The sequence below is a fragment of the Juglans microcarpa x Juglans regia genome, chromosome 1S, assembly GCF_004785595.1.
Source record: "Juglans microcarpa x Juglans regia isolate MS1-56 chromosome 1S, Jm3101_v1.0, whole genome shotgun sequence".
Lineage (NCBI taxonomy): Eukaryota > Viridiplantae > Streptophyta > Magnoliopsida > Fagales > Juglandaceae > Juglans > Juglans microcarpa x Juglans regia.
In genome coordinates this window covers 27,855,471-27,873,985 of record NC_054595.1, presented here as the reverse complement: position 1 = coordinate 27,873,985, position 18,515 = coordinate 27,855,471, and the positions used below count along the sequence as shown (strand labels likewise).

General features: G+C 35.4%; 1 protein-coding gene across 4 annotated transcripts; it reads left to right on the top strand.

Moving 5' to 3' along the window:
* The first annotated feature begins 233 nt into the window (after positions 1-233).
* LOC121246858 (OVARIAN TUMOR DOMAIN-containing deubiquitinating enzyme 9-like) lies at positions 234-7,384 on the top strand. Of its 4 annotated transcripts, none has more exons than XM_041145168.1 (11): positions 234-401; positions 856-1,204; positions 1,297-1,562; positions 2,454-2,527; positions 2,862-2,916; positions 3,932-4,006; positions 4,097-4,170; positions 4,272-4,320; positions 4,936-5,020; positions 5,964-6,020; positions 6,955-7,384. In XM_041145168.1, exons 2-11 carry the CDS (start codon positions 883-885, stop codon positions 7,020-7,022), a joined length of 1,125 nt encoding a protein of 374 aa, XP_041001102.1. In that variant the 5' UTR covers positions 234-401; positions 856-882; the 3' UTR covers positions 7,023-7,384. The 4 variants fall into 4 exon arrangements, with proteins under 4 accessions (XP_041001102.1, XP_041001104.1, XP_041001103.1 ...); XM_041145167.1 differs by having other exon boundaries at positions 235-401; positions 860-1,204; XM_041145170.1 differs by lacking the exon at positions 4,936-5,020 and having other exon boundaries at positions 860-1,204.
* Positions 7,385-18,515: the final 11,131 nt, after the last annotated feature.

Below are 18,515 nucleotides of genomic sequence, written 5' to 3'. Positions count from 1 at the left end.
TTGAGTTTTGTTATGTAGAAGTAAGTTTCCGTACCAATCTGCGTATTAATATTATTACTTTCATATTTTAAATTTAAATTAATATTATTTTTAATAAAATTTATTTTTTGACCAATCATATTAAATACATATACGTATTAATGCGCAAAATCGATTACAATTAAATTTTTCATATCATTTTAATAAAATGTAAAGTAAACACCGCCTCTATACTCTTTCGGTTACCGGCTTTGGCAATCTGTCCCATCGCTATATTCTTTCCGTCACGATCCAGTGATACATAACTGCTCCTCGATTTTTAACCCCAGGCGCGTGGATTCCACTCCTCGTCTTCATTGTCCTCCTTTCTCAAGATTCTATGCATCGCCCACAAACAATCATTCTTTGGGTTCCCGGAGGAGGTACGTTTCCTTGCTTTTCATCTAGCAATGCATAACTCTCTCTCTCTCCGTGGTTTAGGTCTAGGGTTTTACGGATCCTGGCATTATAAAGGGTGAAATTTGAGTTTTCCTAAAGTTCTACGTTGGAATGATTTTGTAATTTGTTATACTCGTATTTTTATTTATTTGATTTGGTCTAGAGATCACAAGGCTGCTTGCAGTTTGCATGGGGTTCAGAATATATTGAACTGTCCCCACCATGATTTGAGTTATTTTTCTTTTTAATTGCTATGGGTACCGCACAAAATTGATTAAAAACTCTAGAAATAAAATGAATGGATTAGCTACATTTCTCATATCTTGGCCTTTTTCCAACCCTCGGTGGGGTCTGATTATGACTGATCTAATTAATTCTCTCACCCGGTTCTCAAAATCTTTTGGGGCATAGAGAGATAGAGCGACATAATTGGAGTAGACAGCTTCTTTTGGGCGGAATGAGTAAATGGAAACGTACGAGCTAGATCCTGATGTTACTCGGTGGGGCCTCCATCTGCTTGATGTTTGCGCCCTTAAAAATACTGGTTGTTGTAGTACCATTACTCAGTATGACCAAGATTTAAGTCAAGTTGAGTATGTCAGAGAAGGTTTTTCTGAGAATGCTAATGTGGAGAATGATGAGGTTGTAGCACGTGCTCTTCAAGAAGAATTTTCGCGAATCTATTCTCTAGAAGCTTCTGGATTATCTAATGTTGGGGAAGCACATTTGCAAGCGTCTGTTCTGGCACAAGATTGGCTCGGTCCTTCAGAAAGACGATACAGTTCTGGTGAGGAAAGCTTAGCTGCTGCTTTTCTGATTGTTATTCATTTTTGGTATTCCGTGTTTTGCTTACTGTGATGGATTTCCAACAACATGTAGGGCATGAAAATGATAAGAAAGCAGGACATAATCCTGGCAGAAAGATGGAGGATGCAGATCCCAGCAAAAGCGTAATACTGAAGGCTGATGATCACAGAAAAATTGGAAATGATCTACTGGCTGAACTTGAAATTTTCAATTCATGTTCTTGTCCATGGGAAAGATTATCCAATGCAGAAGACTGTTTGCGTACATTGGATATTACAGACGAGTCTGCTCTTGATGGTGAAGTAGGCAAAAGATTTAATCAGATGATTCCTGTTCCTGTAAGTCTTTTCTTTTAAGGGAGAAAATTATTGTATCTGAACTCCTCTTGCTGGTTCCAACACCTCATCATGTGTAGTGGTGTATGTCAAAACTGGTGCCATTTGAAGCAGATTCCACAAATGAAGTAGGAGAATCTTTATATTTGAACATCAGGAGATTGGCAGCACTCCTTTTTGTGGAGCAGCAGCATTTTCTACTTTTTTGGATTTCTCTACTTTTTTCAGGGGTGCTGTTTGGAATAGATTGTCATAAACTTATTAAATATCCTATGAAGCAAATTATCTCACAAGTACCATAAGTGTGAATCCATTTTCAGTATATTTTGAGAGAAGAGAGGATGCATTTTCTCTTTAGTTTTCAATTTTGTGTAAATGATGCAGATTCTTGATTGTTAGAATGCTTGAACTTCGATTATGGTATGATGATCCAACAATTTTTAAAAACAAATACTTCCTGTATACTTGGGTTTTGCCTATTTGATCAAATAAAATCTTATCTTATCTATCAAAATGAGAGAGAGAGAGAGAGAGAGAGAGAGAGAACTGCATGGGATTTTGAGGGGTGTAAATTATCCATGGCAAAGTTGAAGTTTTGATTCTTGCATTCTTTCTGACTGGACCGTGGCCACTAGTTATTAGTGGAGTTTATTTATCTTTTAATTCATAGATGTTAGTTTTTCCCTTCTGGGTGCTTCTTTTTTTCTTGATAAGTCCTTCTGGGTGCTTCTCTTGTATACTCTCTGTGGACTAAGGTTCTGTCCCTACTTGGACAGTTTCCGGGGAAAAAAAAAAAAAAAAATCTTAAGGTGGATAGCTTACATTTGAGCAGATATATGTGCTTTTCTAATTTGTTGTTAAGGATGTGGTGGCTATTAAATTTTGGTTTTGCAGCATGTCCCTAAAACAAATGAGAAAATGCCCTCTGTGGATGAAGAAATATCAGATCACCAAAGGCTGCTAGAAAGGTATTCTGTCATCTTCTCACTGTATATTGCTATCCTTAGTACATTTGATTATTGGGAGCTCTGGATTGTTATATATCTATTATGGTTTTTTCAAACATAAATTACTGAAAATATCAAATATACTGAAACAGCCATTACTTGGTAATATATATATATATATATATTCCTTTCCCACATTAGTATATATAAAGTTATCAAAACTTTATATATGTAATATTTATAAAGTTTTAAAGCTTTTTTTTTTTTTATCTTTGCTTTCTTTTGGGGCCCTTTCTGTATGTAGAAACTGTTCAAATTATTGTGTATCTGGTGTTAAGATATTTGGTCTTTTCAGACTGCAGTTATACGATCTGGTTGAGCTTAAGGTTCTAGGGGATGGTAACTGTCAGGTTTGTTATCTTTCCCCCTTACCTTTCTGCACAAGTAGTAAATCTTGGAAATGCAAGTGATAGGTTTTGTGTTATTGCTATCAGCGATTAAAAGAAAAGGTTGGTTTATTGCATACTTTAGGGAAAAAAAAAAAGCAGCTTATTTGGGGATTGGAGGTTGAAGATAAAGAAGTTTAATTTATAATTATTTTTTTGTTTAATCCTTATTGAGATATTATAAGCATCACTTTACAGTGCATTTTTTCTAAAATGCAAGTGCTGATTATATCGTTATTCTCCTCTTAGGTCACAGACCTAAAAAAGCAGTATATTGCATAAGGAAAGCATCCTTGTTATTACTTTTTTTTTTTTTTAAAAAAAAAAAACGTTGTTTGACTAAATTTCTTCCATTTTAAAGGGAAAAAGGGATCTCAAGTAGCTTTAAACATTTATCTGGTGAATCATGTCCATAAGATCTCGTGAGTTGTTGTTTGCGAGTATTTTGTGGCTGATAAGCATATGATGAAGACAACAAACATTTATTTGGATTTTCTTCTACAATTGGAGAAACCGTAGTACTGCTCTGTAAATGTCTATTCTGAATATATGATAGCTTCAGGACCAAGAAAGTAAAAAAGACTGTATGATAGATAGGGGTGGTTTCTTTTGCCAGCTACAGTTGGAGTCCAAATCACTTGCAAATATAAAGAACATGACAGTGATTTTTTTAACTGCTATTAACTATAGGTACTAACACTTGGTCTTTTGCTTCTTAATTTTTGTGTAAATTCCTCCTGAGTTGCAAATGAAGTTGTTCAGTAATGATGATTACTGTTTCTGCTACTTCTCTGACTTTAATTATTTGATAATAACCTTAGATTTAAGAGTATTTATTTCTCTTCAAGTCCTTGCATAATACTTATAAAAAATCCTTGGGTAAATTTTATCGCTCATTGCACCACATCATTACTTGTGATAATATATATTTTTCAATATTATGGATGTAAGAGATTCTTAATAGTCCATATTTTCCCAGTTTCGTGCTTTATCCGATCAACTGTATCATTCTCCTGGGCACCATGGTTTTATTAGAGAACAGATTATTCGACAGGTTGGTGGCATTCAAATGCATTCTTTTTTTGTGATGCCAGTACTTCAACATTATAGATATGTGACAACCATGATGTGTTGATATCATCAGCTCAAGTCTCACCCAGCAATGTACAAGGGTTATGTCCCCATGGCCTACGATGATTATTTGAAGAAAATGAGCAAGTATTGTACTATTCCTCGCTTTCACCGTACTTCATTCAAAGAAAGCTTTATTAAAATATCTATCATGCTTACATGCATCCTTTTTTGGGTTCATGAAATAGGAATGGCGAATGGGGTGATCATGTGACATTGCAAGCTGCTGCAGACTGGGTATAAGGAATTATAGGATTTTTTTTTTTTTAATTCCTCCCTTTAATTTCTGCTAGATTTGTCATGGCAGTATTGAAAACAATAAGAAGAATTTAAATATTGTTAATTTTTGAAAGAGCTTGAATATGAATATCTTCTGCAAGTGAATAAATGGAAGGTATTGTTGAATGCAGAAAGAACTTTGTGGTGCACATAAGGGGAAATTATGTGTTGCATTTTTAACTTAAAAAAAGAAAATGCTTTTGATTAAATATCTGGTAAGACTTTCCAGAATTGAAATCTCATTGTGTAGCATACGGATTGACTGGTTTAAAGATGATTTTTTTTTTTTTTTTTGATAAGTTGGTTTAAAGATGATCAAGTAAACAACCTTTCCTTATCAAGGGAATTTTTTTTTTTAAATATTTAAATATGAAAATATGTTTCTTTGCAAAATTAGGCACAGGTGCTGCTCCTCCTGGTCTCCCCCTTTCCCCAGTTCATGTAATATATACTGCATGAGTATTTTGGTGCTTTTTGTTTCACGTACTTGTTGACATCTACATGAATCTACATATTTTCGTGTGATGACCTATGCTGTAGAAAAATGATGCATGTTTTATCATTTGTTTGCAGTATGGTGTCAAGATATTTGTTCTAACTTCATTTAAGAACACATGTTACATTGAGATCCTTCCTCATATCCAGAAGTCCAACCGAGGTAAGTATTGAACTTTTCATTGTCATGATGAAACTTGATGTTTTATAACCGAAGGAGATCACGCGTGTGGTTGTTCTGATTACTAGATATTGAGATGCCTAAACTTTTCAAAAAGAAAAGAAAAAGAAAGTTGAGATGCAAAAATGGAATAATCTATTTTTATTATGCCAGTCTCAAATTTAAGATGTCGGTGTGTTCATGCATGCTGGTTACATTCTCTGAAATTTTAAGGGAACTCGGAGTATTTTTATATAAATTTATTGGACACCGAAGGCAACTTTTATTCTGCGGGCAAAACTCACTGTTTTTTAATATACAAAACATTCTGTCATAATATTAATGGAGTATTAATAAATTTGAACCTCATCATCTGATCCACCACACTCTGGGTTGTAGGGTAGGTTTTTCATATATATTTAAATCCCTTTTACAGAGCTTGTGATGGCTTGCTTGACTTTGTATTTGTTCCATAACCGATGACTCCATTATGTTTCTTTTAGTATCTTTTTTTGGCTTGATCACTGGACCACTTTGAACAACTTTGTGGAGTTGTAAGCTTGGTACCAAACTTGGTAAATCACACTAATTAAATTTATCGGTAAGATAGAAAACATTTTTAGTAGCCATTATCATCTGAGTGGATAAACTTTCATGCCCCTTTCTTTGTCCTTTCATATTTTGATTTGTTTGGGAAGAGTTTTGGTTCTACGGGAAGCAAGGGGTTGGGGTCGGGCTTGGTGTATTTTTGGTTGTTTTTCACGGGCTTTTTGGGTTATTAGGGATTTTCTATTATGGGCAAGGTGTTCTCTTGTATACATTCAGTGTATTTGGTTACTTCTTTTGATATATATAATATTTTTACTTATAAAAAAAAATATATTTTGATTTGTTTGGTAAGATGGTGAGCATAAGACACTGATTTTTTTTCTTGGGGCTTGTGTAGTTATTTTCATGAGCTTTTGGGCTGAGGTGCATTACAATTCAATTTATCCAGAGGGAGGTAAACATTTAATTCTTCACAATATACATTTTGTCCAATTTAATAAAATTAAAAATTTGACCCCTTGAAGTACCTACAATGACATTACGACTAATTTTTATTATAAACTGGAAACCTAATTTTGTATCTTGCTTCTTAGTGTTCTTTATCATGTTTCGCCATTCATTATAAAGCTTTCACCTTGTAAGGGTTAGGATAAATTTATCAAAAGAAAAAAGTGTTAGGATTCATTGTCATTTGTCCTTCACTTGCTGAGGCTACTAACTGCTTTGGAAGGAAGAAATGAGCAAAGGAAAAATTACCAGAAGAACAAGTTAGGTATCTACCTACCTGCGGATAAAAAAACCCCTATTTAACTAGTCCATCTCCTGACTTCAATCACTCTCATGGCAAGACATACTGCAAGTTTAACTTTTGAATCCAAGGCATTTTGAGATACCCTTTGGTGCGGCATGTAAATGAAATATTGGAAGCATTCTTTTTGGAATGGAGTGTGAGCTCATATCAAGCCTTCTATACATTATGAAAACTCATTTTAAGGAGCATTGAACAGTTAATCCCTCTATCTATATGTTGTCTTCATTCAGCCATTGCCTAGTCATGCTGTTGTGGGTTGTATTTCTAAATCTTAAGTATTGAAGATGTTAACCACCCATTGCCTATTCATGTACACTCATCCTTTAAATACATTGGATAAGGCATCTTTAAATACAATTCCTCTAATTGGTTATTATCCTTTGTGCTTCTTTTAAATTTCTATTTATCCAAGGAGCTATTGAAAAGGGTTGCAGAGATTATTAACATTATGGATGATACGACAAGCTCAGTTAAATTATTGTTGGCATAAAAAAAAAAAAAATCTAGCAATATTAATTACAAACGTTCGTTAAGTTTTTATGATTTCTCATTTAATTCACTGTTGTTTCATCTCAAGATCTGCCTGCATCCCATGTAAAGAGAAAGAAGAAATGGTGGGATTTTGGAAGCCTGATTGGCTCATGATGGTTGCAAAACTTCACATTCAACTCTTTTGCCGGTTGAGAAGCTTTAGAATTATCATCCCAGTGTAAAGCTCTTCAACCTGTTGCTCCCTGCTAAGTACAGAGGGATGTATATATTTTTTCTACTTGTCCAACAAGAAAGGAAAAATAGATTGTCCATGGTTTTGCGATGTGATGGACAGAGATTCAGAATGATGCATATGGTTCCTTTTTGGGTGCTGCTGATGAGTGATGCTGCGCTGCCGATTCTTTTTGTATATATTACATTATATTCTTTTTATTTCAAAGTCCTCTTAGCTCCATCACTGTATATCTACCCATCCTTTTTCTTTTGATAATATGTACTAGGATTTTCCCGTCCTTTAGTTAATTTAATTAAGAATTTGAATATGGTCTCTATTTCTTCCCAAAAAAATTGGCGAGGAAAACCTTCCCCTTTGTTCATATGTTTGGTGACGCCATTTCACCTCCTGTTCTGTGGCCCAAGTCCAATGGGGGCCCAGAGTAGAAGAGTGGCTTCCCCTAAATAGAAATCCAAGCCCATATTAGAATCTAAGCACAAATGAACGAAGTCCAACATATGATCCAGTTTCTATTTCGCAACCCACGCCGGAGCCCAAGCTGTGACCCCTGGACAACGGTTTTTTACCCGGTTTTCCAACTCGTTCAGGCCCATTTCAAGTCTTTTTAAAGCCGAAAACGAAGGTAATTTGAGGACTCGACATACTTATCATCTTACATTTCATTCTAATATACAATACTTACTACTTTCACGAGTCATTGCAGTATGTTTAATTCGACCAAAAATAACAGCCCCTGAAGTGTAGGCCCCTCGCTGAAGCGTAGGCCCTTGAAGGAAAAATGTATCAACAATCCTACTTTTGTGGAAGACGATTATTGAATCGAAAGGCTCGAACTGAAGAAAAATTGGAATTTGGAAAAGATAGACATGAATTGTTCTCAACACATGTAAAGATCAGTACCCCATCATCTACTGATCTTCCAACTTTATTATTTATCTTAACTCAAAACCATCAGAACGTTCTCATAATTTCTGCAGTATTAGATTCAGCGATAAAGAAAAATAGGCAAGAACTCTGATCTCGATCGCCTTGCATGAACAACATGAATTGGAACAGATCACAAAAAGATCGATCTATATGATGCGTGCGGGTGGGCCATCGATCCGGTCCTTTTCCAACAAGATTATTGTGGTGTACCATGACGCTTAATTGCATATATATATATATATATATATATATATATATATATATATATATATATATATATGTCCCTTGTCTTGGGAACACACATTATGTGATCACTTCGTTAAAAATTGTGGGTAGAAATTAAGTGACAATGACAACTGATCTGCATGTCCTACTGCATGCATATGGTTATTAAATTAGAGGAAGAAGAAAGCTGCAGGAAGCGTCGAAGAAGGGAATAAGGACAAAAAAGCCTTGTTGTGTGTCATGAACAAGTTCTCGGACTCCAGTACCTGTGTTTTAAAGGCAACCTAAGCATGTAGTAGTAGTAGTAGCACTCGACGGGAAGATGACTGAAATAGCAAGGAATCGATTAAGGAAAAAAAAAAAAAAAAAAAACTATTTCCGGTGCGGCAAGAATATATGCTGCATGTACGATGAATGTCTTGAAAAAGGTAAGCAACAGTTGTACGGTCGAAGTTAAATTAAATACAAACGAGTAATGTCAGATACAAGTCTTAAATAGATAAGTCTCATATAAGTCTTTTGTAAAATATTGAGTCCCACTAATAAATAATAATTTTTTTTACACTTTTTAAAGTAAGGTTTACTTTTTTACAAAGGTTTGTATGAGACTTGTCTATTTGAGACTTGTACAAATTATTTCTTAATACAATAACTATAAGTACGGAAGATTTGACGACTCTCCAAAAGGCAAGACATATGGCTAGAAACAGATATGACGCCTCTCCCATTTGATAAATTAAACATCCTCGATCGCAGAAATATCACGAACTCTTCATGATGAACTTTTCCTTGAGTTACAACTAGCCATATGTTTTGGTTGGTGGACAATTAGCCATCGTGGCCAAGCACTTGGACCATGGATTTTTTGGTTGAGCACAATCATACCCATGGTCCAAATTGTACTAGATACATAATTTAGTGGTCGAGGAGAAAACAGGGTACTATTATATGTAAGAAATCGGTACAAGTTTACCCATGTGGCTTTCCTGTACAGCATTAACCCACAAGTTATGTTGGTATAAATATTTGCATGCATATTGGGGGACCATGATTCTGATCATCTTTCTTTATGATAAGAAAAGTTTATGAAAATGACAAGAAAAGGGATAAAGCTAGGTATTACATATCGAGGAAGATTTTTCGGGATCATGTGCTGCTTGATCAATGTGCATCTCTGTAATAATGCATAGCCTGTAGGTTGCAAACTTGCAGTACATCTTGTATTTGAGACTAAAAGGAAGTTTGGTATGCGTTTTTACGTGGGTGCATGTGTACGTTTTTACGTGGATTGCAGTACAATCTCACTTTCAGATTGTATAAAAACTGTCACTCTATGCGGCTCCTTTCTAATAGCGAATTGTTAGAAACATTTATTTGTTTTTAGAGTCTATTTTTTTTTTTTTAAATATATATAGTGCTGCATTAGTTAAAAAACAGTGGTTGTCATGTATGTATTTATGTATTCTTTAATTATAATATATCAAGCATACTTGGGAAGGAAAAAAAAAGACCGTATTGGGTTGTAAATACTAATGACAAACGTGGACAATAATGTTGTGTTCTTGATCATCACGAGGTAAATAGGTTAGTGTCGACCGTACCACTGGCCTGGCGCACATTAGCACTAGCTAGTTGATATATATTTGATGCAGCAGTCCTATCAAAACAGTCATGCACATTGCACTCACGTATTGTACGTGCGGATACTATTAACATGCATGCACTCATTTTTATGTATTCAATTGTATACTTTTTTTCGCATAAGTAGCCATGATTGTCTGCATCACTTTTTGTTAATATAAAATAATTATTGTATTCCGGTACATCAACAGAATGCGTAAAGAGTATGCATAATTTATTGTATTAATATAATTGATTATCATTTAAGTTTTTGCTACACATTATGATCTTCACATACCACATTTTTTTAATTCTTTTTTATCTTATTATTCCTAAACTAATTAAATTCTTTTACTCATCATTTATACATCACACATTTGATAAGAGAAAAAATTTAAAAAATTATGTATGATGTGTAGTATGAGAATAATGAGTAGAATTTTTCTTATGATTTTAGTAATATGGCAGGCCATCGAATTACCAAATTAACCTGATTAATTTGGGAATGTAAGTGACACATGGGGCTGCGCACGATTAATTGGTACAGTTCTTCTACAAGCAACTAGGGTGTGCAATCGTGAGGGAATCAGCTGACCACGTCAGCAATATAAAAAAAAGAAATAATAATAAAAAAAGACGAAAGGGAAAGGATAGAAGAAAGATTTTAGAAGCTCAGATTGAAGAAAACAAACTCCAAATTACAAAGTATTGATTCTAAGGAAAAAATACTCAAATCATCAAGACTGAAATCATTTCCAAAACTTGCATAAAAACCTATTCACCCACTCCTCCCGATCTCAAAACCTACACACTCTCTCTTCTTGACCAAATCTCTCCCGCCATCCATGGCATACTTTGAGTTCCATACATTTCTTGGGGTTAATGATGATAGATCTAGAAAGAAACACACAAAGAGATAGAGAGAGGTTTGATAAGACTTTATCAAATGAGGAAATCTCACGAGATTGAAACCTAGATAAGGGAAAGTGATCAAAACCTTTACATTGGTCATAGATAATCCATGAAAGTCCCTTTTGTGCTACTGAAAAAGATCCATTTTAATCTTTTTTGCAAATTGGCTTTAGAATATGCAAAAACAACAATAGAAACCCAGAGAAGGGAAAGTGAATAAAATGGCGAGAAAACGGGAAGAAACAAGAACGAAAACAATACCCAATAACTAATCTTACAAAATTACACAGAAAAGTTACGCCGACATTGTTAGGCTTCTCATGCTCTTAAAGAGCTGGACCACGGCTTGTTGTGGCTTGACCGAATCGTAATGTCGGATTTTATCGAAGCTTCAATCTTGTCGGCATCCCAACAAGTCATCAATTTTTATTTTCTGATGGTTATTTATTTTGGGGGTTTATTAGATTTTCACACGAGCTCTTCATCGTGTGTATCTACTATTTTTGTCAAAACATTCCAGTTAAAATAAGATGAATAATACTGGTGGATTAATGCTAAATTATGCGTGTCGTGTGTTTTGATCTCATCTCTTGTGATTGCTTCAACTTTACACAACCTGATTTTCATGTACTTCTTCCTGCCCATTAGATTTGATCCATATATGAAGTGAATCAGCTTACTTGGCCTTCTATCAATGCATTCTCATATCAATACTCTCATACCCTTGGGTCAAAACATTTGTTACTACAACACCAATGTGCATTAAAGGGGTAGGGAGGTTTATAAATTAAATTATTTTGCTGTCTGAGTTAGCCCTTAACTATATTGAATCAGTTTCCAAAACCATTACTATATTGGAGTCTGTAATTCAGTTTAGTTCCATTATTGTGTTTGTTTTCATTACTGACCATGTTGCCTAAATTACTCTGCTGCTATCTAAGACCATAACTATATATATTTTGTCTCAAACCATTTCTATATCTCAGTTTCTGTAATTCATTTTAGTTCTATTACTGTGTTTGTTTCCATTACTGACCATGTCAACGAGATTTTATTATAAATTACTCCAAATTTCATTATTGGGAAAGGGGGCAGGGAGGTTTATCGTAGTAACTAGATTGTAGTAGTAACCGATGAAATAAACAAATGAATTGAACAGTGGCAAACAAAGCTAGGGGTGAAGGGTGGAACTGCTACAGTTTTTGTTATTCATGTAATATTATTATAGTTTGGAATGTATATATTGGTGTTATAATCTTCTGAACTCCAGTCACTCAAACCAATCTATATGATGCTGTTATATTTTCTGATAATGCATTTCGCTTTATAACATCAATATTATAAATTTCCAGTGGGCAATGCACACGTCAGCTTCTTGTGAGCTGTTTGCCTTTATTCTCTTTGGAAGGAATGTGAGAAACTTTATCCTACCAGTTTGTTTACTTTGTGGTTTTTACTTTCTGTGCAAGAATTATGGCAACTAGTAGTAGTGTGTCCATAAACTGCCTTCATCCTATGAAAGCAGAAGATGAGTTGGTATTGGGAAGAAGACATCTATGTTATTGTGGCATTCCCTCCAAACTACGGACGTCGGCCAAGTCCAACAGTTTTGGGAGGCATTTTTTGAATTGTTGATATTATAAAGGTCAAAACCAGTGTGGATTATTCCAATGGGTTGTTCTTGCAATGTCGCTACTAGTTTGTTTTGAGCGCACATTGGAATTAGCAGAACGAATGAATGAAAGGATAGCGGCTGAACGTGCAAGAATAGAAGGCGCCAAGTTCCATTCAATGAAGATGAAGTACAAATGTGCCTTGATCACATTTTGGATTTTATTTATTACATTATTATGTAGTGTTAAAATTTCTAAACTTAATGATAATGTAAATCATTTAATGCTACCTTAAATTATTTATATTATTTAAGGTAAACTGAATTGTTGTTACCAGAAGTACAATGAATTGTCGTTAACTGCACCTGGGTTGTGAACTGTTGTATTTATTACACTATTCTATGATTTGTTGCTATTTAATATGCTTGACCTTACTCTTGTATGATCTGTACTTATGGCCTTGCGGGTAGAACTGATGCCATCTTAGAGGTCTTATGATATTGTTACTAATTTTATGTAGAAAAATATAAAAAGACATTATAACAAAACAATACAAACACAAATCCTTACAAAAAAATAAAAAGACAAGTATAGATCTATGATTTTGACACGTTGTCATTTTCCTTTAATAAAATATTCTTAAAACTTGGGGAGGCATTTTTTCTTCATCAACACTGACATGATTTTCTAATTTCATTTTTTCCTAACAGCGTTACTCTACGCGTAACTAAATGACCCGGGATGACCTTCTTTGTCATCATTGACAATTGACATTGAAAGTCATGTACGAGGTGGTGAGTTATTTTTACATGGTTGAAAAGTTCCTTAAGAACGAGAATTTAAAAATCATTAATTTAAATTTTCAACGCGTGTCCGTTGAGTAAAGATAAAGTAATTTTGTGTAACAAATGAAACTCATACATAATGTAAAGATCACCGTACATATACCAAATTTAAAGCAATCCTTACAAAACATACATACCAAACAATATTAGTTGCTTAAATACTATAAAACCATCAAGTGTTTTTGAAAGGCGCTACATGATCATTCTCCAAACCTGTCTTCCCTCATAGGAATTGCAATCTCATCTCTCTGTGCTGCCATAGCTCTAGCTGACTCATGGGACATATCAACCACTTCAGAGGTCTCGCCCGCGTGGTCATCCCCAGCCATATTTTCTTCACTAAACTGAAGCGCCAATGCAGCCTGAATGAATTCATCATTCGGCGTTACCATTTTAATAAGGTTGTGCAGTGTACAACATGCGATAACGAGCATCTCTTGCCTAGTAGGGCGATATCAAGGCATCGCATTCAATATTTGAAACCGATTTTTCAATAACACGAACGTACGTTCAATAATGTTGCGCAGCGATGAGTGTCAAAAGTTGAAATAATCCTTATAGCCTCGGAATTGATGACTGTTTTAACGATCAAATCGATGATACCTCTCTCGTGGATTGTGAGGCATAAACTTCTCAATTCATGGAAATGCGGAATTGACAAGGTAATAATATCCTACACAAATGGAAAAATACATGACACAACTAAAATTAATTACCTGTAGAAAATAGTATTTAATTACCAAATTGTTTAGAATATGTCAAATTAAATAAAAAATACAAAATTTATCGTGTTGGCCATAGAAATTGATTATGACTTTGACTCAAGGCATCCAGGAATACTTGTGCATTGTGGGCTATTCCCTCCCAGCCAGTATATACATATGTGAACTTCATATCGAAGTCACATAAGCACAGTACATTTTGTGCGATTCGACCATGATGATTTCTACATGCGTTACTCAGTCTAGATGGTGCAGCAACGTCAATCATGGTGTTGTCCATCGCACCAAGACATTTCTACAAAACCATTATCATATAACGTAGCCCAACAGTATAAATCTTTTGATATCATGAAAAAAAAAACATAGACAGCAACTTTAAAAACCAAAGGGCAGATATAGGAAAGTTCATACCTCAAACCATGGATAATTGTGGGGGTTTCCCGCAATATAAGGATGGACCCCATCTGTGTTTGTGCGCCTAATCACAGTCCTCCTTAATTCATGTAGTGCTTGCATCATCGTCTTCACATGGCGGTTAATTATCTTTCTTGAATGTTGGAACCGGTCCCCAACGATGCGTTGACCTTGTGCATGGCCAACAAGAAGGCAAAACATGTCTAATGATTCCTTCATGAACACCCTCTCTGTAGGGTCCATAATTAATGACTGTCGTAAGAGGTCACAAACATAAAGGAAGGTCGACATTTCCATTCGAAACATTGTTTTGCAAGTCTTGGGGTTTCCATTCAAGACTGCTTGAATATATTCAGCCCCCCGTAGCCCAATATTGTGTTCGGGCAATCGAACTTGAACACCAGACAATTGTGATGCCATCCACATCATGTAGACGATGTTCACCTCCTACATTGCGGCTTCATCTCCGCTTGAATTATATGCGGGGATAACGTCGTCCGACTCGCTGGTATGAGACCTACTTGAGCATGTATCTTCTATCTTGCTGTTTGTCTCCATCGATGGGGCTTCTTCCAAACTACTCTCATTATCCATTATGAATAACGGAATGCTTGTGCATACAAAAACATATATATATATATATATATATATATATATATAAAAGATTTACTTTTCAATATTAGAGATTCATGTTTATGCACAATATGGAGGTGAGAATGTTTTGGAATAAACCCAAATGCATAATCACAATAACCTTTTTTTCCTAATCAGCATAATCACAATATTTACGTAAAATCAAGAAATGCATAAGGGGAATAATGTCACAAATTCAGCAAACAAATTAGAAGGACAAAAATGTTAACAGACATGACAAACTCAAATACAATGCATCTCAGAAATAAATGGCTATTTATAAAATGAAAAACAGAAACATCCCGAAAATAACTAGTTGTTCATGAAATGAAAAAACAACAGACAATTTTATAAAAGGCATGCATAAAAAGTGAGAGAATAAAAGAAATCATAAAAGACTCAATCTCAAAAATGGCTATCTCTAATGTCATAACCATTCAATCCAAACAAACCGGCAGACAATCCCCATGACAACACATCCCCTTCGTGACCGATCACTGCAAACTCCAAGCCCACTAACTTCTGCAAGTATCTGAGATCGACATAAACGACCTCTGCACTTTTGTGCTCAACAATCGGTCGAAGGCCTTGTTAAATTGCTCAGGCGGTAGGGGAGGTTGTACTTCTTCAAGCAGCTTCATACAATGCCTTTGGAGATCAAACGCTCCAGATGACTCCATGCTAGTGTCCCTTTTACTACGCTTTCTCGACCTGCTGTACTCCATCGATTCCATAGCTGCCTTCTCTATAGCTTCGGCACTACGTTTAATAGCATCAAGGGTCTCGCTCATTTGCATTTGAATGGCTGGGTCTTGGATGGGCCTTCCCCTTTGTTGTCTACGAGATCCGTTGGCAGAGGAGGTAGAGAAGGGTCTCGGTGGCACCTAGGGTTCGCCTGAGGGGCCCGCATCATGATCAGTAACTAGTCGGCCATGATTTTGCATCTCCTCATCAAGTAAGCGCTCATTGTCACTGTCTGGGGCCAGATCTGTCGAAACCCGATGCATTGTACCAGTCGCAACTGAACAACGAAATATTGTGCAAAGTTGTTCATACTTTGGGCATCCCATCGTCTTGAAATGCTTCCATGATGGTCTCACATAACGGCAGTAGAGAGTGATTAGATACAATCATGGAATGTTGACTAAAAGCTCTAGTACAAATAGATTTTAAAAACGATTGATTGTAGTATCCGAAGGGCATTCGCCCAGTGTTCCTCACTAGCAACTGGTGCCTTCCTCTCTGGGTCCCACCCCAAACAGGTTTGCTTCATAAGATTGGTAAATTTCTGTTGTCTTTGTTTCAGACGAGCAAGTTTGCCTTTAATTTGATCAAAATTAAAATTTCTTGGCCCAACGGCAAACAACCTTTCAACAAACCTTACATGATCACCATTTATGATCCTCCCTCCCCTCAATCTATCCATGAGGATGTCTTCATACAACATCTCTATCAGCAAATCCTTGAACCCATCTACCCATAAGCTTCCATCCCGGGTTGAATCGATGGTATCATTGTCCATATGGTTCTAATATATGCTCAAATGAAACCAATGATTGCACATGCAGTGAGATGATATACCAGATTGGGTTTGTTCCAAACCAGCATTGAATTATGATGACACAATGACATGATATAGAAGGAAAGTTGGTAAATAATGACAGCAATTGTGACTAATATCAAATCTAGAATGAAGTAAGTAGGTAAAAAGGTTAGATGGAAGAAGGTAAAAAGTTGAAAACCAGTAAATTTAAAAATCAACTAACTACATTCATACATTTTAAGATGATGACCTAGATGTTGAGCGTAAGTAGAAACGCTACAACAAGAAATGATATAAGTTAGGCCTCCAGCAAAGCAAAAAAAGGGACAAATTCTGCAGCTTCCAAGAGTGTGGATGATATAGAATTTAGGGTGAAACAAAAGATTTTCAGACCAAAGATATAACAAAGGATTGGTTATTTTCATTTTCTTAACAAAGCATACTATGGTTGGAAAGACTCCAACATACCAAATAGATAGGTCTGTGTCAGTCTCGAGATATAAATTTAATTTTTACAAGTTTATAAGTTTATAAACTTAAGTTTAGAAATTGTCTTGTCTTCTATGAAGATATACAAATGTTTGATCTTTGTATATATTAAAAATTTGTAATGTAAAACATCCCAAACGTCTATTTGTTGGGAAAAAAATTGATTGACAAAGGTTTATGGAAGATGTGAATATAATGTAATTATTGATTCAGTTTGGTCAATAAATTCATAACTTCGGGGCACATACCATAACTCTCTTAACTAGCTAGGTCAGATGAGACTCCATTATGCATACAAATAGAGATAATGCATGACAAATGTAGTTTTATTATTATTTTTATTTGCTTTTGTAAATCTTTAGGGGTTGTAGATTGTATATGTTTATATGATATGTTTATATGGGAATAAAAATATCTTTTGAGTCAAAAACCATCTCTGAGTTTAGAGACATCGCCATAATGTAGTTGTCAGACATGCAAATATTTGAATCTAAAGAGTATTAACAGGAAAATGGGGAGAGAGTTGAATAGAAAAATGATAAGAATGAAAAGTCTGTATCAAGTGGATGTAGTTTGTACCAATATTGGTGGGGTTTTCGAAGGGCTTAAGGCAAGGGAGCAGATTGGTGGTTTGAAGTGCAAGTTAGGAACTGGAAGTAAGTTGAGGTGGAAGATAAATATTCTGGGTTATGAGTTGGTGCCTACATCACCTGAGAATTGCTACATTATTTGTGATGAATAATAATCGAGATTCAGTGTGATATTTGTTTGAAGGTCCAGTTTGGCAAAAGCAAATTTGCCTTCTACTTTGCATTACAGATTCTTTAGGGATGATCAAGTTATGCATGCACCAAGGTTTATTCATATAACATTTCAAGTAAAAACCATTTCAAGGCCTCAAAACATCCTATCTGAAATTCCTCAAACTCTAATGGTCCTCTCTACCAAGCCCTAATCATTGTCCATACAGACCTTAACAATACAAAAACTAGCAATCCAAATTTCATGAATATAACCTGTAGAAATGAAGCCTAATCATGTGAACCCCAGATAAATACACCAACATCTATAAACTACCAACTCCAACGTGTGAAGATTTTCCCAGACACAACACGGATAGACAATAATTTTCATATTTTTCTTAGCTTGCAATTCCCTGACTCCAATCTGTTGTTAATTGAAATATGATGCAAATATACCTGGTAGGAGCGTGTCTTAGGACCCGTGGTGGTCGAGTTATGGACGGCCAGCCATCTATTGCGACATTTGGGGATGGCGTTGCGAGACTTGCATCGGCTCATTGGATAGCCTTCCGTTGGAGTGGAAATTGCGCTTTTATAGACCATTTTAAACGGGTAATGAGACAGCCAAAGTCAACAAGGACGACAGTGCGTTGGTACAATTTCAAACCATGTGAGACCAAGGGTCTCTGTTGAGGTCACTCCTATTCGTGGTAAGGCTGCACAAC